At 38.0% G+C, this 24,309-nt stretch overlaps 2 protein-coding genes across 5 annotated transcripts in view; one reads left to right on the top strand and one right to left on the bottom strand.

The window, feature by feature from the left end:
- MTMR2 (myotubularin related protein 2) overlaps positions 1 to 4,633 on the top strand; it is a 116,071-nt gene extending 111,438 nt beyond the window's left edge. For all 4 annotated transcript variants that reach the window (XM_058687402.1, XM_058687401.1, XM_058687403.1 and 1 more), the window contains 3 exons: positions 518 to 631; positions 2,373 to 2,549; positions 3,270 to 4,633. In XM_058687402.1, the coding sequence (XP_058543385.1) occupies positions 518 to 631; positions 2,373 to 2,549; positions 3,270 to 3,431 (453 nt within the window). In that variant the 3' untranslated portion in view covers positions 3,432 to 4,633. The remainder of the gene's footprint in view (positions 1 to 517; positions 632 to 2,372; positions 2,550 to 3,269) is intronic.
- Positions 4,634 to 11,839: 7,206 nt separating this feature from the next.
- The window catches only part of CEP57 (centrosomal protein 57), a 38,092-nt gene continuing 25,622 nt past the window's right edge, over positions 11,840 to 24,309 (bottom strand). The window contains exons 5-11 of the mRNA XM_058687405.1: positions 23,233 to 23,349; positions 22,573 to 22,650; positions 19,198 to 19,305; positions 18,557 to 18,634; positions 16,035 to 16,276; positions 15,309 to 15,453; positions 11,840 to 13,664 (exon numbers count right to left, since the gene is read on the bottom strand). Coding sequence (XP_058543388.1) covers positions 13,431 to 13,664; positions 15,309 to 15,453; positions 16,035 to 16,276; positions 18,557 to 18,634; positions 19,198 to 19,305; positions 22,573 to 22,650; positions 23,233 to 23,349 — 1,002 coding nt within the window. The 3' untranslated portion in view covers positions 11,840 to 13,430. The remainder of the gene's footprint in view (positions 13,665 to 15,308; positions 15,454 to 16,034; positions 16,277 to 18,556; positions 18,635 to 19,197; positions 19,306 to 22,572; positions 22,651 to 23,232; positions 23,350 to 24,309) is intronic.

A 24,309-nucleotide genomic window follows, 5' to 3' on the forward strand; every position in this document is an offset into this window, starting at 1 on the left:
AGCAGGGAAGGAGCAGAGAGAGAGGGAGACACAGAATCCAAAGCAGACTCCAGGCTCTGAGCTGTCAGCATAGAGCCAGATGCGGGACTTGAACTCGTGAACTGCAAGATCATGACCTGAGCCGAAGTCGGGTTCCCAACTGACTGAGCCACCCAGGCGCCCCCACCCCCCAGCCCAAGTAATTGTAATGGAAAAATATGTTTAGATGTTTAGAGCTGCCAAAATTGCCAAAGGCAAAATTCATTACTCCACAAGTTTAGGAATAACAGACCCAGGGGATACAGAAACACCAAGATCAGACCATTCACACACAAGAAAAGGAGATTTGGGGAGAAATCTCAGAAAAGTGGTAAAGTGGTAAAGCAGATAATGCCATAATGGATTAGAAATATCTAGTTCTGAATATTGTTTTACCTAATTTTAGGAAGTGTTACAAATTATCTACCCATATGTGGGGATGAATATGCTTGAAAAAGATGTGCTAATTTTATTTTTGTTTATGATATTCAATTCGCAGTTTCCTACAGCATTTGAATTCAATGAATATTTTCTCATCACCATTTTGGACCATCTATATAGCTGTTTATTTGGAACATTCCTCTGTAACAGCGAACAGCAGAGAGGAAAAGAGGTAAAATATGAGCCATGACCCTCCCCCTTTACTCCCAGTATGTGTGATGTTTCCTAGACTAGGGTGGATTCTCTGATAGATTTCAACTTAACAGTTCTTTGGGATGATGTCTTTGGCCATATTTTCTTTCACATGTTGTAAGGTCCATATATCTGACCCTGATTCAGTTTTCAAGTACCTCTGTTACAAGGCGGAAGGCACCAGCTAGCTGTCAGGTGAGTTTATGGGTAAAAGTAGTGCCTGAACTGAAGTTATGTGTAATCTTCGGAGCACCAGTGCTACTCGTTAGTCCCTACAGGATGGAAATCCTTCCAAGCAGGTACAGAAAAATGCTGGTAGCAAAAAATATACATATGAATGAACGGACAGCTCAAATCCCCAGATGCCTTCTGCATACATATGAGCCATCCCGGGTGTTTTTTTTTTTTTTTTTTTAATTGTAAAACAATACTGTAAAACATCCAAACACTGAAGAGATACTATGTAGAAAGTGTATGTTGCCCCACTTCACCAGAGATTTTCGCTGTTAAGTGGTCGGGATTCTTAGAGGAAACTGTGTGAGGATTACATTTCAAATTTTACTTCTGACTTCCTCAAAATACATCTGTCCTGTGTATGAAATTCCAAATCATCTTGGTGTCTCCTTCTGCATCACTTCACTCTAAAAATGTGGTTGTAAATGAGTTTATTCATGCTCTTCTCTAAAGCACTGTGGCAGAGTGCTTGCTCTGGAGCCGGGCTGCCTGGGTTGAGATCTTGGATCTCTCCCTTACTGTGCAACCCTGGGCAGGTTAATTTCTGCTTCGGTGAATTAGGGAAAATACTATTGTGTGAGAGTTAACTAAAATAAACTACAAAGCACTACAGTGACTGCCATGTAGTAGACCGTAAGCTCCTTGAAGACGGATATTAAAAATTTTGTTACACCGTATCTTCAGTGTCCAGCATGCAGTCAGTATTCCCGTGCATGGGGACCACTCAAGAACTTACCAAATGTTAGCTAATTAAAAATACCTAGGTTCCAGAGATCCTTCTCCTCTCTTGGGAGCCTTGAATAGAATTTAACTCTATCTTGATTTTTGAAAAAGAAACTTTTTGGGGGGAGATAATTTGTAGTCCATAAAATTAAAATTAAAATTTAAGTACTTTTCAGAACATCTACAGAGTCGTACAAGTATCAGCATCACTGACTTGAGAACATTGAAAAGGAACCCTGTACCCATTTGTAGGTACTCCCCAGTCTCTTCTCCTAGTCCCTGGCACACCCTGATCTCTGGACTTGCCTCTTCTGGATACATCATATAAATGGGCTCATTCCCAATGAGGCCTCTGTGTCTGGCATCTTTCACTTAGTGTGTTTTCAAGGTTCAGTGTGTAGTGGGTAGCAATACTTTATTCCTTGTCATGGCCAAATATTATTCCATCATATAAATGTGCCACATTTTTATCCATTCATCAGTTGATGGACTTTGGATTGTTTCTTCCCATTGGCTGTTATAGTGAATAATGTGGATTTGGACGTCTGTGTCCAGGGTTTTGTGTGCCTGTGATTCTGTTCTCTCTGTATATACCACTAAGAGTGGAATTGCTGGTATGGGGCTTGTCTAACTTTCTCATGAATTGCAGGGTTTCCCAGTACCCTCTGATTTTAATGTAAGCAGGGCTTCTCACTAAAGTGTCCCTGTTCCCTCCCTCTAGAGAGATTTTAATAATCAAAACTACCTATATTTCCTTCTTACAGAATCTTCCTAAAAGGACGGTGTCACTGTGGTCTTATATAAACAGCCAGCTGGAAGACTTCACTAATCCTCTCTATGGGAGCTATTCCAATCATGTCCTTTATCCAGTAGCCAGCATGCGCCACCTAGAGCTCTGGGTGGGATATTATGTCAGGTGGAATCCACGGATGAAGCCGCAGGTATATGCTCTTAATATAGTCAGTGGGGGTTTTCATCCATTCAGCTGTATCCGTTAGCTTTGTCAACTTCAAAGCAACTAGAAAAATTGGGTATATTTAAAACCTGCCTTTTTCCTGTTAATAGTTATAATTGGGTAGTAGAAAAAGCACTACATGGGGGAGTGTGGGTGGGTCATCAGTATACTGGACTCTTACCGAGTTTGCTCATATGGTCCTGGAGGAGACACTTGTCTTTTCTTCCCTCCTCTGTAAAGTGAGTGTGCTGGACTGGATATCTTCTAGGCCATTTTAATAGGTTTGAGGAAATGGCTTTAGGAAAAAAGCCTGACACAATTCTGGTCCATTTTGAAGCAGGTTACGGAATATATACATACTACTTAGAACTGCTTAAAAGACTGAAACTCTACAACTAAATGATAGGAGATCTTGAATTTTGGCCTGTAGGTTTTCTTATTACTTCTCTGTTGTATTAGTAAGTGCCAGTTTCAGGGTATTCTGTGGAAACAGTTGGGGGGGCACCAGAAACAGTTGGGGGGGGGGCACCGGTGTCGTCAGGGTCCAGCTAATTCTCGCCCATATGCTGGAAAGGTGGGCGTGGCCCCACAGCTGAGAACGTGCAGCCTGCAGCATTCAGGGAAAGACCTGTATGCTGGAATGATTTGACTCGGGTTCGCTTACGATTGCCTGGCTGAACGATTTGACAATGTTTTTCTCTTGTAGGAGCCCATTCACAACAGATATAAAGAGCTTCTTGCTAAACGAGCGGAGCTCCAGAAGAAAGTAGAGGAACTACAGAGAGAGATTTCCAACCGATCAACCTCATCCTCTGAGAGAGCCAGTTCTCCTGCACAGTGCGTCACTCCCGTCCAAACTGTCGTGTGAAAGGACCGTTCAAGAGGGGCCGTCGTTGCCATGAACTCTGGATCCCAGTGGCAGTTTTAGGAGCATAAAGTCTTCTGAAGTTAGAACCCACCTGTGAGAGAAATTCAGTTGCTTTATTTATTGTAAATCTCCCCAGGGTGGGTTTGGAACTGTAGCAGTGCAGGTGGCACAAGTGAAATAACCCCATATGTAATTACGTGATTTGACACTAATCTTCTAAGTCACCCAAAGAATATTAAGATGCTTCCATATCGGATCCACAGTGGGAACAAGTCTCTGATTTAAAAATCAAACTACAAACCACTCCAGAAATATACCTCTTGATGGAAGAGAACCCACTGGACAGAGGGAAGGAGCATCAGTTTTCACACCAAACCAACACTGAAATTCTGTGGCATTATATATATTGAGCCTCGATGTCATGAAAGTTCAAAATCATTGGATACACCTTTCCCCATCATGCGTTTTTTTTTTGTAGTAGAGTGATTTACTTTGGTCACCTTTCTGCACCCACACGCTTCACATACGGTATGGCAAAGTCTTGAGGACATTATGATGTTAGTAGTAGTTGAAAACTATTGCTGTTGTTATTCACGTACTTAAGATGTGTTAGGTAGCCGTTCTAAAATGATGCCTTAGAGAGGTGCTTGGGGTGGGGGGGCGCGATGGAGAAGAGAAGGCAGTAGCCGTCCAGGATTTCAAAGAATCATATGCCCTTCGGATTACTTTCCATTGCCCAATTACTAGAAAAATAATGGAACATATTTGACAAGTTCATTATCACTTTATTTCATTTACATTTTTGTGTGTGTGTGTCTGAATATAGAAGTTAATTGGGAACTTGTGAGGCAATATTTTAAAAGTTTACTAGGATTGACTTTTTTCCCCTGAAGTCTGTATAAATAGCTTATGGGTGAGAAGTACTACGCTCAAATTTTACATGAAATTATTTTACTACTACTTTACTTCGCAAATTCTGTAATTCCACTGAAAGATTAAGTCTACCAAAGAGCTTACTGCATGTCAAAATGTATTACAGTCTCAATGCCAGTAAAGGAAATACTGCTTCACTGTTCACCTGCCAGTAACAGTTCAGCACTGGTGTAAACATTTGACTCCCTGATATCCTAAGAGCCATATGTTATGTACTGTAACAAAGGAGCTGCTTCTTGGGTCTTTCATTAAAAGAAAACTTCAACTGACTTTTAAACTTTGTCCTTATTCTGTTTGCCTGAAGTTTCTTTTGCAGAAACGTTATTTGGCTAGTTTTCGAAGAAAGGGGTCTCTCAGCACCCGTTCCAAATTGAAATATTCAGTTTGAACCCATTTTGCTTCTAATACCCAAATCAAACAGTACTCAAAAATGCAGTATTCTTTCACTTTCTGATTCACCATAGTCTGAACCTTAGCCCCTGTTCTTGCGTCTTGCAGGGAGGAACTAGAATTTCTCTCAGTACATCCAATATTAGCAAAATCAGTACCAAAATGATTTAGTCTTTATGTGATATTGGCTATAAGAAAATTAGTAATGGTATTTAAGTGGCCAGCCTATCAAAGCTAAGTTTTCTATTCCAGATATTTTACAGATTTATTCTTTCCTGCCCATTCTACCTATTTGCTTACTTAGCCTTTGTCATCTTGGTCTGATACTACATAAAAGAATACAGATGACTGCAGAGATCAAGAATTTCAAACTTGCAGTCTCAGTACCCTCACATCCACTTTAAATTCCATTCAAAGGCCAGAGCAATCTAAATGCAAATCACTTATCATTTTTAAACCTTCCAGGGGCTTCCTTTCCTCTTCTGCAGGAGCCTCCAAAGTGGAGCACATTTTAGATAATCCATTGGTGGTGATGTCAGCATCACAATGGCATGAGACATTCCTTTCTCTCCCCCTTAACTTACAACTAATTGGACATCCATGACCGAATATGACTGCCTCTGCCTATGACACCAGGACATCCATCTATGCACCTGAAGTCCAAGGAGGCTATGGAGCCAGGGGTGTTGCAGTGGCAGTGAGAGTAGCCACCTCTCTAGCAAAGGCGGTGGAAAAGGGGGTGCGTGAAAGTCTGCTCAGCTGCATGGGCTGCAGCTGGAGGGGTTCGCTTGCCTTTCAGGAACACCCAGATTTCTGAAGAGAGACCTCCGTGACTAGGTAGAGGGAAATTAAAAAGGCAAAGATTGCTGAAGGGACGTGTTTTCTCCCATATGTCCTGGGACTCCATCAAGAGGTCCATCCACGAACCTCTGGGAATCCCTCAGTCTGGGGTTGCCCTAGAAGGCTGTGAACATGCCTAAAGCCCCAAGTGCTAACTAAGCACACACCTCCCCCCACTCTGTCTCTAGTCGTTTTTAAATGCCATCTTTTTAACACACACTTCCAACTTAGTCACTTCCACTATGGAAACCCCAAAACTTGTGCTATAGCACCACCTTCTGGAAAACAAATGAAAGTTTTCTAATTGTCAACCTGTTTTACTATTAAAATCAAAGTGAACAAAGCCTTACCTAAATAAGAAAGGTGTTGCTACTTAAAATGTGGCAGCACAGGCACATTTCATCAAATACTATGAAAAATCATAATACAGTATCACAAAAAGACGGTGACAATTCCCCAGCAGGTGCACCCAAAGACATGGAATACTGCAATCTAATAACGAATCCAAAATTCCAGCCTACAAGAAAATGTGGAAAGGCAATCCACTGAGCTTAGGAATAAAATTAATGAACATAAGGAGTACTTGACCAAAGAGACTGAAAATTCTAAAGAACCAAAACGACAAAATGAGATGAAGAATGCATTAGAAAGCATTGAAAATGGAGCAAGATCGGATGGAAGAGAGAATAAGCAAGCCACAAGACAGGAATTTAGAAATGATTCAGGTGGAAGAGGAGAGAACTAGTATATTTAAAACATGAACATACCCTGAAACAACTATCAGACTCCATTAGAAAAGCCAACATAAGCTTAAAGGGTAGACCAGAAAGAGGAGAGAGGAGGAGGCAGAGAGTTTATAGAAAGAATGGTTGAGAACTTCCTAAACCTGGGGAAGGAACTGGATACACACGAATACAAAGCTAACTGACCTTCTCCAAGGCACATTATAATGAAACTGTCAAAAGTTAATGAGAAAAAGCCAGGGGGAGAAAAGTAACAAAGGAACCCACACCAGGAGGCTATCAGATTTCTCAGCACAAATTCTACAGGCCAGGAGAGAATGGAATGACATTCAAACAACTTAAAAACTGCCAGGCAAGAATACTCTAAGTGGCAAAGTTATCCAGATATAAAAGCTACAGGAAGATTTCCCAAACCACAAAAATGTGAGAATTCACCACTAACACCGCCTGAAAAGCTGGAAGTAGCTCTTCAAGCTGAAACAATGAAAAGGGCATCAACAGACAGAAATAACTATTTTAGACTATAAAATAATTACAGTATAAAGCTTAAAGGAAAGAGCATTAAAAGTAACAACAGCTATTAACATTTACCAATCCACAGAATAGATAATTTGTGAAAAGTATAAAAGGGAAGGAATAAAAAGATGAAATTAAGTAAATGAAGATAAATTTTTATTAGCATACAATGACTCTTTTATCTATGAGATATTTTGCATAAATCTCCTGGTAACCACAAAGCAAAAATCTAGAGCAGAGACCCAAAACAAAACAAAACAAAAAGACTGAGCAAAAAAACCAAGGACAAACACCAGCTTACAAAGGAAGACAGAAAAAAAAAAGGAAAAAGAAACAACGGAGAGAGAGAAAATAACTAGAAGGCAAAAGATAAAATGGCAGTAGCAAGTCCTCACATATCAATAATCACCCTACATGTAAAATGGATTGAATTCACCCATTAAAAGGCAGAGTGGCCGGATGGGTTAAAAAAAAAAAAAAAAAAAAAAAGACCCAACTGTATGCTCACTACAGTACACTCATTTCAGCTTTAAACAAATACACAGGCTCAAGGTGAAAGGATGGAAGATGATATTCAAAGCAAGTGATACCAAGGAAAGTGGACATCGTCTTACATCAAGACAGACATCAAGCTAAAAATGGTAAAACTGACAAAGCTCATTAGATAATGATAAACAGGTCCATACATCACAAAAATATAGCAATCATAAATTACCTGACCACCAACACATACTGAGCAAATACAAGTCTTAAGGGAGAAAGAGATAATAAAATAAGAATAGGGGACTTCAATACCCCACTAGCACCAAAGTGAAGATCATCCAGACAGAAAATCAACAAGGCAAACACTGGAATTGAACGATACTTTAGAGCAAATAAACTTATTAGACATACACAGAACAATTCACCAAACAAGCAGAATACTTGAGAAATTGTTCTCAAGTGCACATGAACATTTTCCAGGACAGATCGTATGACAGGACACAAAGCACATTTAAATTGAAATCATACCGATTATCTTTTCTGACCACACAATGGTATGAAACTGGAAATCAACAAGGAAGAAATGAAAAGATCTATAAATATGTGGAAATTAAATAACATACTTCTGAACAACAAATAGGTCAAAGAAGAAATGGGAAAGAAGGCGAGTTTATAGTAATAAACACAGATGTTAAGAAATTAGATCTCAAATAATCGAACTTTATACCTCAAGAAATTCGACAAAGAACAAAGCAGAAGGAAGGAAATAATAGGGGTGCCTGGGTGGCTCAGTTGGTTAAGCATCCGACTCTTCATTTTTGGCTCAGGTCTTGATCTCATAATTCATGGGTTCAGACCCCACGTCCGGCTATGCATTGGCAGTGCAGAGCCCGTTTGGGAATCTCTCTCTCTCTCCCTCTCCCCTGCTTGGTCTGTCTGTCTTCTCTCTCAATAAATAAATAAATAAATAAATAAGATCTAAAAAAAATGCAAAAGATGCAAGGATGGTTTAACATATACAAATCAATAAATGTAATACTTACCAATAAAATGAAAGATAAAAAACCACACAATCATTTCAATAGACACAAAAAACATGACAAAATACAACAGCCATTCATAATAAAAAACCATAAACAAATCCAGAGCTAATGTTATACTCACTGGAGAAAAATTGAAACTTTTTCTTCTAAGATTGGAATAAGACAAGGATGTCCACTCTTACTTCTTTTCAAAACACTATTAGGATTACTAGCTACACAAAGGAATAAAAGGTATCCAGATAGGAAAAGAAGTAAAATCCTCTCAATCTGCTGGTGAAATGCTTTTATATGTAGAAAACTCTGAGTCAAACAAAAAACTGTTGGAACTAATCAACAATTTCAGGAGAGTTGCAGGACACAAAATCAGTTGCATTCCTTTACACTAATGAAACATTCGAAAAATAAACTCTCACCATTCACAATAGCATAAAAAACTATAAAATACTAAGGAATAAATTTAAACAAGGAAGTGAAAGATCTGTACGATGAAAACTGTATGACTTTGCTGAAAGAAATCAAAGACAAATGGAAAGACACCCTGTGTTCATGGACTAGAAGAATGTTGTTACAATGTTCATGCTACCAAAAGCCATCTACAGATTCAACACAATACCCGTCAAAATATGAAAGGCATTCCTCACAGAAATAGAACAATCCAAAAATTTTTGTGGAATCACTAACAACCCCAAATGCCCAGAGTAATCCCAAGAAAAAGACCAGTGCCAGAGGCATCCTTGAACGATCGAGCAGTTAGGGGTACAGACCCCTCATATAGTTTAAAATCCTAGTATAACTTCTGACTCCCCCAGTACTTAACTACTAATAGCCTACTGTTGACTAGAAGGTTTACCAATAACAAAGAGCTGAAAAACACATATTTTGTATATGTATTATATAGCATGTATTCTTAAGCCGGAGAGAAAAAAATGTTAAGAACATCATAAGGGAAATACATTTACAATATTGTATGAATTTCATGTATAAGTGGACCCACACAATTCAAATTCATGTTGTTCAAGGGTCAATTGTATACTGCAAAGCCAGAGTAATAAAACAGTATGGTACTGGCACAAAAGTAGACACAGACCAATAAATAGAACAGAATAGAGGCCAGAATTAAACCCTGGCATATATAATCAACTAATACTTGACAAGGGAGCCAAGAACACCGAATGGGGAAAGGACAGTCTCTCTCACAAGTGGTGCTGGGAAAACTGGAGAAATACATGCAGAGGACAATGAAATTGGACCCCTATCTCATAGCACTCACAAAATTAACTCACAATGTACCAAACACTTAAACGTAAGACCAGATACCACAGAATTCCTAGGAGACACAGGAGGAAGCTCCTCGATGTTGGTTGGTCTCAATGATTTTTGACACGATGCCAAAAGCACAAACAAAAAGAAAAATTAACAAATGGGACTACATCAAACTCAGAAGCTTACACACAAGCAATAAAAAGAACCTACAGAATGGGAGAAATATTTCCACACCATTTATCAGATGAAGGGTTAATATCCAAAATATATAAAGAATTCATACGACATTCAAACAATCTGATTAAAAGTTAAGCAGGAAAAACGAAATAGACATTTTTTTCCAAAGAGGATATCAAAATGGCAAACTGGCACATGAAGATGCTCAACATGACTAATCAGGGAAATGCAGGGCAAAACCCTAAGTTCTCATCTCACACCTCTTAGAAGGGCTAATATCAAGAAGAGACAACAGGTGCTGGCAAGGATGTGGTGAAAAGGGAATCCTTATACACTGTGGGCAGGCATGCAAATTGGTCCAACCACTATGAAAAACAATATGGAATATCCTCAGAAAATTAAAAGTAGATGTACTTATGATCCAGCAATTCCACTCCTGGGTATATATCCAAAGGAAATTAAAACAGACTTTCAAAGAGATGTATGTGTTCCCATGTTTACAACAGTATTATTAACAATAACCAAGATTCAGAAACAGCCTAAATGCCCATCAGTGGATGAATGGATAAAAAAAGCTATGCTATAGGTACACGATGGAGTATTATTCAGCCATTAGAAAGGAGGACACCCTGCCATTTGCAACAAAGTGGATGGAACTTGAGCACATTACGCTGAGAGAAGTCAAAGATGAATACTCTATGATATCACTTATATGTGGAAGAGTCAAACTTGTAAAAAAGAGTAAAATAGCAATCACCAGGAGAGGAGGTAGTTACCAGGGATGGCAGAAGAGGATAAGACTGATGCTGTTTAAGGACATAAAGCTGCAACAAGTAGTATTAAAAAGCCAGAGAGATCTAATGCACAGTATAAGGAATAGAGACAATATTGAACTGTTAAGTATGTAATGTGAAATACCACAACAATGGCAGTCATATCACAATATGTAAATGTATCCAAGTCACACACTGTAGATCTTAAATTCACACAGTTCTATGTCAAATTTATTCAAACACACACACACACACACCCCCTTACACATTAAAAAGATTTCTGAGGCACCTGGCTGAGTAAGTCAGCAGAGCCTAGGACTCTTGATTTCAGAGTTGCGAGTTTGAGCCCATTGGGTGTAGAAATTATTTAAATCATAAAAAAAAGTTTCTAACAAACCTTGGAAAAAAGCACAATTCATGGGGGGGGGGTGGGGGGTGTGGAAGCAGGGGAGGAGAGTGTTAGCATTTTTTATATATTTATCCACACCAACAGAACTTGGAGCTGACAGACTACTTACTGGAGGTGCAGGTGCCCTTGGTTCCTTTATCATTGGGGCTATAAAAAAGAGACCTATGTGCTTATGTCTGAGCTCTTTAGCCTCCTGTAACTTGTTGGCTTCCCCTTCTACTCTCACCTGCACACCTCAACTTCTATGTACAAGTACCACTCAGCTGGTCACAACTCTCCCGTGTCAACTGCAGATTCCGGCCTCTATACTTTTCTTTTCTCCTGTTGACTTGGAACTGTTCTTCCTTCTGGCTAATTCCAGTTTTCCAGAGTTGAGCGATCACTGCTCCCTCCAGGCTGTTACCCCCTGTTCATCACTCCTCTCTGCCATGCCTGCCCCCTTCCTCTGTGTCCCCAACAGCGCTGTGTCCATGTTATCAACACTGCGTTAACCACACGGTGTTGACGTAATTCAGATGTCTACCACCCACCTGTAAGCATACCTTTCTTACTTAGCCTGGTATCCAGATTGGCATCTTACACATAGAGGACACCTGTATTTGAAATGCATTTCAACAGTGCCCTTACAACAAAAGTAGATGTGTGACCACGTACTCCTCTGCTATAAACTCTCAGATAAGGAAACTGAAGCGGCATTGGCATTTTCTTATTTTCACTTCTCACCTGAGCGTATTAAAGGCTGGAGTGGATATTTTAGTTTGACTCTTACCCAAGGGATGGGCTGGGTTTTAACACCATTAAGCTTCTAATTAGGACATAGAGCCACTACAATGCAAAATGAGTCTCCTACAATTTAATGACCTGAAATTCAAACACAGAGATAACAAAAGTTTAATAGTTTGAAATGGTGGTTGAGACACAACAAATGTTTTCCATATCACCAGAGCAGTGATTGCCTTGGGTCTGTGGACTCACTGTCGTGAATTCAATGAAGATACAAAACCGCACACTCAAGCAAAGGTTTACATACAATTTCAGAACACTCACAAATAGCTCCAAATGGAAGGACCCTAAATCAAGAACTCTGTAAAAAATTAATTCAATTAAGAGGCCTAATAAGCTTAGTGCCCAGAGAGGCACTGCATTTCATGCTGGTTACCCAGATAAAAGCCCAGAACTCCATTTCGATCCCAGGGGAGGCATAAAAACGAAATCTCTTTAACACCTGGTTAATGTGTTCATTAGGACTCTTTAGGCCTTGAGACGGTTCAATCTTGTCGGGTTTAGTTTCTATGTGAGCATGAGATAGGCAAATAAATTATATAATAGCATATATTCTTATTGTTTCTCGTAATATGTTAATGTCCTATTTAGAAATGCATTTTTTGGAGATTACAACAAATATAGCCTTCGCAAACAGGCTGTTAAGGAAAATTTCAGTGTTTCCTTAATAAAGCTGCTTTATTGACTTCAGTGGCAAATTTATAAAAAGTTAACATGTCTTGATCTATTCAAAATTATGATTTACATTATTAACACAATGACAATGGCACATGTACAGTTAATACTGCACTCATACTATACACCGATAACAGGTCCCAGGAGCTCTTCTGAGTTTTTAAGATTAAAAACCACAATGCCTTGAACTGAATACCATGATTACAAACAGGTATTATTTAAAAACAACATATGCATATGCTATACAACACTTCCTCTTCTCTTCACTCAGAAACCTCATTTCCTTCATTAATAATTCGTTTATACTTTAAAAAATGCTTTATAATTTTTGCAGTTAATTGACAATGAATGCTTGGGTCTTTCAAAAATTTTTAATGATAGATTATATCAATAGAAGTGTATTTAATATTGATCAGTGTTCGAAATGTCAAAAAGTGAAACAAACCAATCCTCTTAAATTTGTATAAATACTTACACATAGAAAACCTCTATCCATAGTCGAAACAAAGTGTATTTAATGGATGTATTGGAAAGGAGAAAAGGGCGATTCATGCCAGGGGAAGATTAAAAATGAGACTTTTTAAGCAAACATTGCCTATGGGACAGCCTCCTATTTTGATAATTTAAACCTAATTTTACTTATCTAAGGAATTATTTTAAAAATCACACCCACAAGTAAAAAATTGGTAATCTGTTTACAAAGTGCAGTATTTCAGTACAGCAAATTCATCTCAAACAAAGATGCAGAGTGTGTGGCTTCCTAGCCTTTAAAACTCCCCTGGTTTCCATTTAGGTGGTTTAACATTTAGTCATGATACGTAACACAGGACGCCTGTGTAATGAAGCTTGGGCCCCTTAACACCTGCTATTCATTAATTCCAACATAAGAGTATGAGACCTGGAGGGTAAATTGCCAAAATCTGATTTCTGAGGTACAGATTATCTGAATAGAATTTATGACCTGGTACCAGTCAGTAATCCCAACACAAACTATTGCTTTGTAATGAACTCTGTATGGTTTGCATGTCCTTCAACAACTGAAGATTTTTCCTGCTTTTTTCGCCAGGTCTCGGTTTGGCAACGTCCTTCTTATTTGTGGTCCCTGTGATTCCAGAAGAACGACTGCTGCTGTTTCCTTCTTCATCAAGAGTCTTTCTGGGGGTCCTCAAGTCCCTCTTCTGCTTCTCTATCTTGTGTTTCTCCAGCTACAACAAGTAACCAAGGCAGGGAAAAAGGAGGATTCAATGAAAATGTCCTCTTCTGGCAACTGGTATTTTTAATTCTCATACAAGCTAAAATGCCAATAATACATTCTAAGTGTATTTTTTTTTTTTTTATAAAGTCTTCAAAAATCTCTGGTACGAGTGATTTGACGCTAAGTGCTTAAAAACAGAAAGCAACATACAAACGAGTGAATGCAAGTAAACACATCAATACTGATGCTGTTTCAGAAGGTAAGGCAGTGTGTGGCCAAAGTGCAGAACAGAGCAAGTAAGAAACAAGAGGGTCTGGGGAAGGTCTTACAGAAAACAAAAGAAAGGTGTTCTAGAAACTAGTCTGAGGAGGTAACGAAACATGTTCCAGATGGATGAAGAGATGTAATGGTAATGTATTAATACTAACAAAAGGTTTTTGTTATTTCACTACTTTAGAAAAACTTAAAATAGCTTATATTTACTTATTTTTACAGAGCTTTACTTTTACTTTAAGCTGCTGCTAGGTTGGTATTCCGTTAGAGAGAATAAGGTTGAGCCTGATGTATAAGAAACAAATTAGACCATTACTCCTGCGGCGATCATTTGCTCCTATTTATTCTTTTTTTTAATGTGAACTTTACCAAAAATGCTTAAAAGCCCAGGTTTTGGAGTTCAGAGGAACCACGTTTGCATTCCAGCTCTGCCATTCACCAGTGAGCTGGTATGTCCTCACACAGAAGTTACTTAATTTCACTTGAGGATACGCCTACCTCCCAGGACACTCAACCCAGCTTTCCTTATCTGTAAAACAGTACGCCCAGTTCACAAGTCTTCTACGAAAATTAAGTAAGATGACATATTCACAAGCACTTAACACTGTGCCTATTATAGAGCAATCCATTAGTAAACGGCAGCCATACCTGTTCTGTTCCCAGCCTTCTCCATTTCCATCAGGGGTACCACCATCCCCTCTCCCTCCAAATGACACTCACCAGCAAGTTGCCCTGATCATTCTACTTCCAAGACCTACCTCAGATCTGTCCGCTTTTCCCCACCTACACTCATTCACAACCTCTGATCGAGAAGAGCTTCAGGCGGCCGAGCTGTTCTCGGCCCCTCTGCCCTGTGTCAACCCACTCCCAGTGGTCCCAATAATCTCTGACACGAATCATTACGTATCTCTCCAGATGAAAATTCGGGAGTATGCCTCCCCATTGCACTTAGTAGATATTAAATAAATGGCTGCTCTACTAATTTAATTAGCAACATAAAGATTTTTTTTTCACATATTTGTATCTACTTACTCCTTTCGAAATCAAGAATTTCCAGGTGTTTTCTAAAAGACTTCGGAAAATGTGGAATCATTTAAATTCATCACAGAAGTTAAAGGTTGTTCTTATAAAGGTAAAAATATTAAATATATTCAATATTCAAAAGTGTCTTAGATGATAAAATCTACTCTCACAGATTACAAGATGGTGTCTTCCTTCTTAGCCCACTTAACTCCGATTCCTAAAGAAATACTTCCTGTAGCTCCCCATCTGTGATACACTTGAATGTCATCAATCAATGTATTTGGGGAAAAGGGTTTTTTGGTTCTGCCTTGTTCTTGTTTTATAATCATTAGAAACAAGGAAGGGGAAATTAAGTTACCTGGGCTTGGTATTTTCGAACTTTAGTTATTTGGTTAGCTTTGGCCTCCATCCTTCCCACTAACGCCTCCAGCTCACACTCTAAGTTGTCTTTCAGTTCCACAGTTGGGGATTCTTGGATAAGTTTCGCAAGCTGCTGGTGATCACTACATAAAAAACAAAAGTAGGGCTTGATAAAGCTTCCTGTTTCATGGTTAGGGCCACCATGTCCCACTCACCATGGGACCACTGCTCTGTGCATTAAAAATGACTCCAGTTTTTAAACAGAGCAACAAGATGGTTTAAAGGTTCAAGAAAGGCACTGGAGGTAAATGTAAAAGCAGTTCTTAATTTCAAAGGCTTAATTATTTTTATTCCACCTCCTACAGTATTACACACGTAGAAAGGAAAGCCCAGAAAGAAAGCAAGGATCTTGTTCCTCAAATACATCCTAACCTATTCAAGTTTAACTAAACTCAATGTATATCAAGCTCCCGAACAAGGAAATAAAACTGAAGTGTGAACCTTGGTCTTCAAAACATTTAACACTATTCAAAAAGGGAGAGATTTCCCCCAGAACAGTTGCATTTGTTAAGGTCCTAGTAAATCGCTCAGTGGTTGCTTCAAGAACTGTGCTCTGATACTTGCTGAATAGAATAAATTAACAATACGATTAGTGAAGTCACCAAGAACTTAAAACAAAGTTTTACAACTAAACATAATTTAAAAAACAAAAACTAAAACTCACAAGCTCATTTGCCCAAATTCATCTTGTAAAGTCTGTAAGACTTCTGACAACTCTTCATTAATGCTGCTGGAGGAGGGAGGCGTTACTGACACCTTCTTACTTTTACCATTTCGTGAAGAAACTTGCTTTGCCAAAGGAACACTGTTGACCACTCGATCATTGCACAAGGCTTTAGTATGCTGCTTCATCAGATGCAAGACATGCTGAACATTGGCTACCACAGCATGGCTAGGACTGGTGGACTGAAGAAAAATGAGAATTAATTGAAGCCACATCGTCTAAATCTGTTTTGTTTACTCCCTGAATAAAAACATCTCTACCCATAAAAAGCCTATGATATAAACTTCCTAGGGTGAATCCAATTACCAAGTCCCGTGGACTTAACTTCTGAAATACCTCCAATCCACCTCTTACTCTCCACCCTACTGTCATTCCTCAGTTTATGCAACCATCTCCACTAGCTATAGGAAGAAGATCGCAATTGGCATCGCTCTCCTCAGTTTCTAATTCAATAAGGCTATCAGCTATCTTCCTAAAATAATATGCTAATAGTAATCAGTTTGTTCTCCTATTTGAAATCCTTTGATGTTAAGCCCACTAACGCTAATGTCCAAACTCCTTAGCATAGACAAAGGGTCTACTATCATTGAGCTAAAACTTATACTCCCTGGCCTTTTGTCCTATCATCCCCTAATTTCTCTGTATTATTTCCATAAACTGTATTTGCACATGCCATTTCTTCTGTGTGGCACCATTTTACCATTCTTTAAAACACAGTTCAAATATGTAACTTTTAAAGACTTCCCTAAAACCTCTAGGTAATGAATTGGTCTAATTAAGTAGTCCATTCTCAGATCACCCAGAGCATTTCACTCAGTGAATTTATCACAATACACTATAATCATGTTTCCATGTCTATTTCACCTGTTAAATAGCATATGTGCTTCCAGGTGGTAAGGACTGTCACTGTATTCATTTCTCTATCCTCAAATAGTAGGGGGATCTAAGTTTACATAAACGTAACAGGAAAACATAACATAAACAACAATAGCGAAAAGCTGGTAGCCCTCTCAAAATTTCTGGTTTCGTTTTTAATATGAAACAATAATCTCAATATGCTATTTTAATTTACAAAAAGATGGCTGGACTAACTTGGCTCCATAAGCATCATCTAGACAGCTTGTTTACAATGCAGATCCCCAGGCAGCACTCCAAACTCAATCAGTGTGGGTCAGGGCTTGGAAATGTGTATTTTTAATTTTGCCAGGTGAGTCTCACCAGTCAGGTTTGGAAGCCACTGTGCTAAAGCTAACAGATACTCTTTATCTTAGTCTCTACTGCCAGGTAGCAAATTGAATCCAGCATTGTATACAAAGAAGTATGTATACCCTATCCAAGTGAGTTTATTCCAGGAATAACTGAACTGTACTAGTCAATTATTTAATTCAATTATTAAAAAGAAAAAAAAGAGTGTAGTCTAGCATATTGACAGTAAAAAAGAAAAATCACATAACCATACCATCTGATAAAGAAAAGCATATAAAATAATCCAACACCCAATCAGGTACTCAAAAAAGCAGAAACAGAGGGAAATTTCCACCAGTTGGTGAAGAGCATTGACAAAGAACCTACAGCTAACATTGCATTTACTGGTGAGACTGAATGTTCTCCGCCACTAAGATCAGGAAAAAAATTTATATATATATATATATATATATATATATATATATATATATATATATATTTTTTTTTTTTTTTTTAAGTGATTTCTGCCTCACACATCCACAAAGGGCAAATGGAAAAGTTAGAAATTAGTTCACTCCCCAAGCTTTCACCAAGGATTTATTGTGGGGTTAAAAGAAATAAATAAATAAGATTAAAATCTATTTCCTAAGCCTCTCAAACTCACTACTTAGTTGGGTATTCAAGGCATCTACGCAAGAAACAACCAGCAACATAGAGCTAATGAAAAAGTGCTATAAACTAACACAGTGCTAAGCACTTATTAGAAATCACTTAGTACTTCCTGATATTTGACAAAATTATCATCTCTACATTTAAACACTAAAGGAACATAAAATTCAGGTCTATTTATGACTGCTTCTTGGAGAATGATGCACGTGAGGACAAATAGGATGTGATTTCTATTTATTTAAATATCTACTATATTTAAATATAAATGAGCAGGACTGATACTAAAATTCCAACGCTACAAGTAATACCATTTGCCATTTCATTTACTCTTATCTACAACCATACCTTCTCTAAACCAGAGTCTGTGATATTGTTCATATCTTTATTTCCACAAATACTTTATCTGCTTTAAAGTCCTCCTAGCCTTTTCCCTGCTCCCCCAATCCCATAAAACCTTCTTCCATCTCTTTCTTATATCACTATGATCCATACGAGTAAAAGGGCAGAAAAATGTTTTCACCATTTACAGGCATACAGGCAGATGAGTGGATTTAATTCAAAGAGCTAAATTGTAAAGGAAAAAAAAATCCAGAGTTGGAGCAACTCACCTTTCCAGCTACAAAAGGCATATCCCCCAAGCATAATCTATAATGTGGTTGTGCAGTAAAATAGTTCCTAGAACCTTTCTGAATGGAAAGGAAAAACAAAACAAAACAAACAAACAAAAAACAACAAGTTTACTCACATGATGATAAGTTTACTTGCAAGTTTACTCACATGACTAATCTAAAATTTCAGTGTACTATTGGGCTACTACTTGCTTTATTGATATTGGTATATTCTTGAGCTCCTAGTAATACCTGACAACATGCCTCTTAGCCTCGGAAAGGCTAGGAAGGAAAAAAATCGTACCCGCCAAAACAGCAAGTACAGTCTACGAACCGGTATATATATATATAAATATATATGTATGTATGTATGTATATTCACATATACATAAAAACACTGAGCAATACTGAATAATACAGATCTGGGCAATGTTTTGCAGTTCTAAAATGCTTTCATATATACCATCTCACTACCAGGGTAAAATTTAAAAGTAGATACTACTTATCCCCATTTTCCCAATGAAGAAACGGAGAGTGAAGATTTATTCCAAGCCTGGGTACCACACAGTTGTAGGAGTATTTTCACACAAATTACACTCAGTAATAATCAGCACTTTGACTTATTGGTCCTGTTTTCATACCTTTTCTGGTGGTTTTGACTTCTTTTTTTTAACTCTTCTTGCACTGGGAACACATGGAGCTGCCTTATTTTCAAAGATAATTCTATTTGTTTCTAGACCAGTCTGCAACTAAGAAAAACAGGACAGCCTAAAGTTAATGCTACAGAAATAAAAGCTATTAGATTTGCCATGTAAAGATCTGTAGAAACCTATAATAGAGAAACAGAAAAACATATCATAGCTGCGTAACTATGTCTTGAATCAATCTGTGAACATTTTCCAAATATTTTATTTATTTATTATTTATTTACGTTTATTTATTTTTGAGACAGAGAGAGACAGAGCATGAACAGGGGAGGGGCAGAGAGAGAGGGAGACACAGAATCCGAAACAGGCTGCAGGCTCCGAGCGGTCAGCACAGAGCCCGACGCGGGGCTCGAACCCATGGGCCATGAGATCATGACCTGAGCTGAAGCTGGACGCCCAACCGACCAAGCCACCCAGGCACCCCAAATATTTTAAATCAATACAAGTCCCTCATTTTATCCTGAAGTACTGTGCTACAACTTATCCTTTTTTTTTTCCCCCCAGTTTGGAACCGTTTAGCTCCATTATTTGTAGTTGCTCCATAAATTATACCTAATGAGCTAAATACAACATATCTGAATCCAAACCAATACTTCAATATTTTCTTCTTTTTTACACATGGCAACTACATCAGTGCCAGACACAAAGTGGCTGGAGAGCAAAATACATTTCTCCCTCTTTATTTATTTTTTTTTTTTATTTATTTTATTTTATTTTTTTAATTTATTTTTGGGACAGAGAGAGACAGAGCATGAACGGGGGAGGGGCAGAGAGAGAGGGAGACACAGAAGCGGAAACAGGCTCCAGGCTCCGAGCCATCAGCCCAGAGCCTGACGCGGGGCTCGAACTCACGGACCGCGAGATCGTGACCTGGTTGAAGTCGGACGCTTAACCGACTGCGCCACCCAGGTGCCCCCATTTCTCCCTCTTTAAAAACTAACACCCTTACATCATAAGAAAATGAAAACTGGAAATTTTATGTCCAAAAGAACTGGAAGGTACGTCAGCAAATACTATCACACCTTTTGTCTTTGTCTAGAATAATGGTTTTCAAACGAGCTTATGTATCAAAATCGTCTGGGGTTTAGGAGAAACATTCAGATTGTCAGGATCCTCTCTGGACCTCATTGTTTTTAAAAGTATTTTAAAGTTCCCCAGGAAATTACGATGGAGTTGGAACACTCAGAACCAATGGATGAGTTAAAAAGAAATACCGAGAATACTAACTCCCACAATGACTGCATTCTTTAGGGACAGAATCTATTCAGAGACAAAGGAATACAGGGATGCCTACCCTCGGGAGCATCTACATTCTCACGCATCTAACAATGCTTTATACATAGTCAACTGAATAGACAGAATTCATTGAACATAAAATTACTACTCTGATAAAATTATTACTGTGTGAGACTTATGAAGCCAATGGGTTTGAATAGTATAAAAGTAACAACTTTTTAAAAATGTTTTAACTTCCAGTTTATTTAATTCTTCCCAGTAATGGTCATATATTTGTGTGGCAGAGTTTTAACATTTTTAAGTACTTTCATTGTCTTTTCTCTCATTTGATATCTCCAACACTAGGAAGATATAAAATGAAGACCACTTCATCAACGGTAAAATCCAAGCTCTGAATGGTTAAATATCTTGCCCAAGACCATACAAGTTAAGGTTGGCTTGACTTGGAACGATGTACGATCCCTGGTCACTGGTATTCTACTAGAATAGCATTCACTCTCAGAACTCAAAAAAGCTTTACTGATATAATAACTGATTTGGTCCCTATATTATGCCTGCTAAATGACAAAGTGAAAATACTGTAAAATAACTTTTTAAATTAATAAAATAACGAACTTGTTTAATTTTATTTCATGTACAATAAAACTCACCACCACAACGTATATAGAGCACAATTTATGAGTTTGCATGTTACAAGTGTGGAAATGGACATACAGTAAAGTGGCTGACCTTATAGTGGAATGGGCAGAGAAACCAAGTCATTTCAAAACTTGTTGTGATCAAAAATAAAGCCACATGACCACAGAACTCAGCACAGTGAGGAAAAAATACAACACAAGGTAAATATTTGAGAAAGAAAATATATCAGGTTTAATAGAAAGAGACTATGTTAAATCAGAGAGTTCTGGGGGGTTCTGGAAGCAACAGACAAGGTGACAAGGATAACAACATGTTTACAGCCCTGCAAGCCCACATATGAACAGAACTCAGGACACTGCTGGCCTCTGACCACAGCCTAAGCTGCAGACCCTCTGCTCCTAACTGTTCTGGAATCAAGACCTGCTTCTTGTGTTAATATGAGAAAAGATACATATGAATGTCTTAAGACTCTGGAAGTGGGAGGGAAAATAGGAGGTATCTGAATAAATAAGCTCTTAAAAGAGTCTTCAATTACGATCAAGGTATTTTACTGAGCCTGTCAGTAAGACTCACTGGGAACAAAAGTATTGCTGTATCGTTTAGAAATGTGGTTCTGGTTGGTATACATAAAAATTCAATGTTTGTGTGGATTCACACTGCCTCACCTATTCTACCTGGTGGTCAATGCATGGACTAAAATCAAAGACTAGGAGCAAACAGAGCTCACTTTCCTTATCCAGTAGCTTTTGTGAATTGGTATGGTCACTATTGATGGCAATCAATAGTGAGGCAGCCCACTACCTCAATTTCTGTCCTGGTGTTTTGAGGCCACCAAGGGAAAGGAAAATGTGTAAGCAGGAAACTAAATGATGGTTTTCCAACATTTCCAACAGTGACCCAAGTGAGAAGTCTTACATCCTTATGTATTATTACTCTGATGGTTTTTAGTCCATTGATTTTTTTAAAATGCTGATTAAAACCCACAATTTGAACAACTCTAAAAAACTGCTCAACTTTTACTCTTTGCCTACAAAAATATGTTAATAATTTTCTTTAAAAAAAAATTTTTTTTAAACGTTTATTTATTTTTGAGACAGAGAGAGACAAAGCATGAACGAGGGAGGGGCAGAGAGAGAGGGAGACACAGAATCGGAAGCAGGCTCCAGGCTCTGAGCCGTCAGCCCAGAGCCCAACGCGGGGGCTCGAACTTACGGACCGCGAGATCGTGACCTGAGCCGAAGTCGGACGCTCAACCGACTGAGCCACCCAGGCGCCCCAATGTTAATAATTTTCTATATCAAGCTACGTCTGAGAATTTATATAGTAGACTCCTCCAAAATATAAATGATCTAAGAAGTCCACAATGAATCTTTTGTTTTGACACAAAGAGGTGTATGAAATCTGGGAAGCCTGCCTGCTGACACTGCAGCTTACCTGGGCTGCCTTAGCTTGCATACGTTTCCGTTCCTGTTCTTCTTCGCGGAGTTTTGCTTCCAACTCTTGCATTTTTTTCTAGTGATATAAATATTAAAAATGGTTAGTGAAAGACTTAGTGTCTGTTTGTAAAATTTTAATACAGCAACACAGGAATGTGCTATAAAATTTTAGCACAGTAAACACAAGCTTGTTCACTCTAGTAATGACTCTGTGCTTGCCAGTAACCATGACGCTCTCCTCTGTGATTCATTATTAGTCATTTGTGAAGTAGCTGTGAGGTAAACAGAATTGTGGGTAAAATCTATGGCCCAAGAATACAGTTCCGTATGAAGGCATATAGGCTGCATGGAAGCTAAATTTGGAATGTTAATCTCAGTGGTATTAAACACCTCCCAAGTGAATCAATTAAAACTAAAGGCAACAACTTAAACCAAGTGATACAGGTCTTATTGATGCTTAAAACATTTAAGCTTCCAACATTTTCAAAAAGAACTTCTTATGTAAATCAAGATTAGAAAATGTGAACACCCTTTCCAAATTTACATTTCTTCCTCTTAAAAATTCCTGTTTCTTTGCTACAAGATCACTTTTCTTCTTATGAATAGCCGGTATTATAAAATGATCAATTTTACAAAAGAACCAATATCATGCACTGACTTCTGCCAGGGCCTGCATTGTGGTAAGTTTGTTATACTCCTGTTCAAGAAGATCTAACTTTTCAAGCTGGCTCTGCACATGTGTTTGATCATGTTGTCGTTCTCTTTCGAGGGAAACCTGGAAAATAGTAGTAAACACAAACATGAGAATTTGACAAAAAAACAAAACACAACTAATACTGGGCATAACTTAGAATATACTATAAGTAATATCTGGCCTTTCACAGAACTTCTATACTACAGAGAAATTCTAGGAAAACAATATTAAGATGAAACCACAGGATAAAGAAATCAATAAATACAAGTGGAATCCTGCTCCTACTATATACCATTATAACAGTAGGTTCTATACCCTGAGACTTTCGTTATACTCAGCTGAGAGTTTCTAGATATATGGGCTAATACTTTCAATGAGTCTGGTTCTCTTACACAGCTAATCTCTAAAGGCAATAATTATCTTTTTTGTATCAATAATTTATGCTTCCTCTGAATTCTATACAAAACATCGATTATTATTATTTTTAGGTCTAGTATTAAGGCTTTGAAAAGAATGCCCCCTGACAGTCACAGGGTAAACCATTAAACTAGGATAAGTAGTAGAAATACGCTAAATTGAGGTCTATTGGTAAAAAGCCAAAACACTAAGTACCTGAATTTATAAATAGTAGATCTTCATAGATAAGACTATAGCAATAGATATCATACTAACAGAAATATGAATATGACTAAATAAAGCAGTAATTTCCCCAGGAGTTTGTGTCAATTACTAATTCCTTCCAATCCACCTTAGTGGATCCTTCCAATCTGCCTTAATGGATATTTGCTGCCCTTAAAAAATACATTAAGTTAAAAATTGGCGAAATCATATTTTATTTCCAGTATCAGAACCATTCTTATGAAAATGGGCTATTTAAAATTCACTGATGATAAAATTCACTGATAAATAAACAAGGTTATTTAATATATATGCTTAATAGAGATTAGTCAAAACATCTCACTTATAGATGCTTTCTAAGCTAAGAACTGGAATATTCCAAAGTAGAGAATGACTATGTTACTATATATGTTTTGCCATTTC

The sequence above is a fragment of the Neofelis nebulosa genome, chromosome 10, assembly GCF_028018385.1.
Source record: "Neofelis nebulosa isolate mNeoNeb1 chromosome 10, mNeoNeb1.pri, whole genome shotgun sequence".
NCBI lineage: Eukaryota > Metazoa > Chordata > Mammalia > Carnivora > Felidae > Neofelis > Neofelis nebulosa.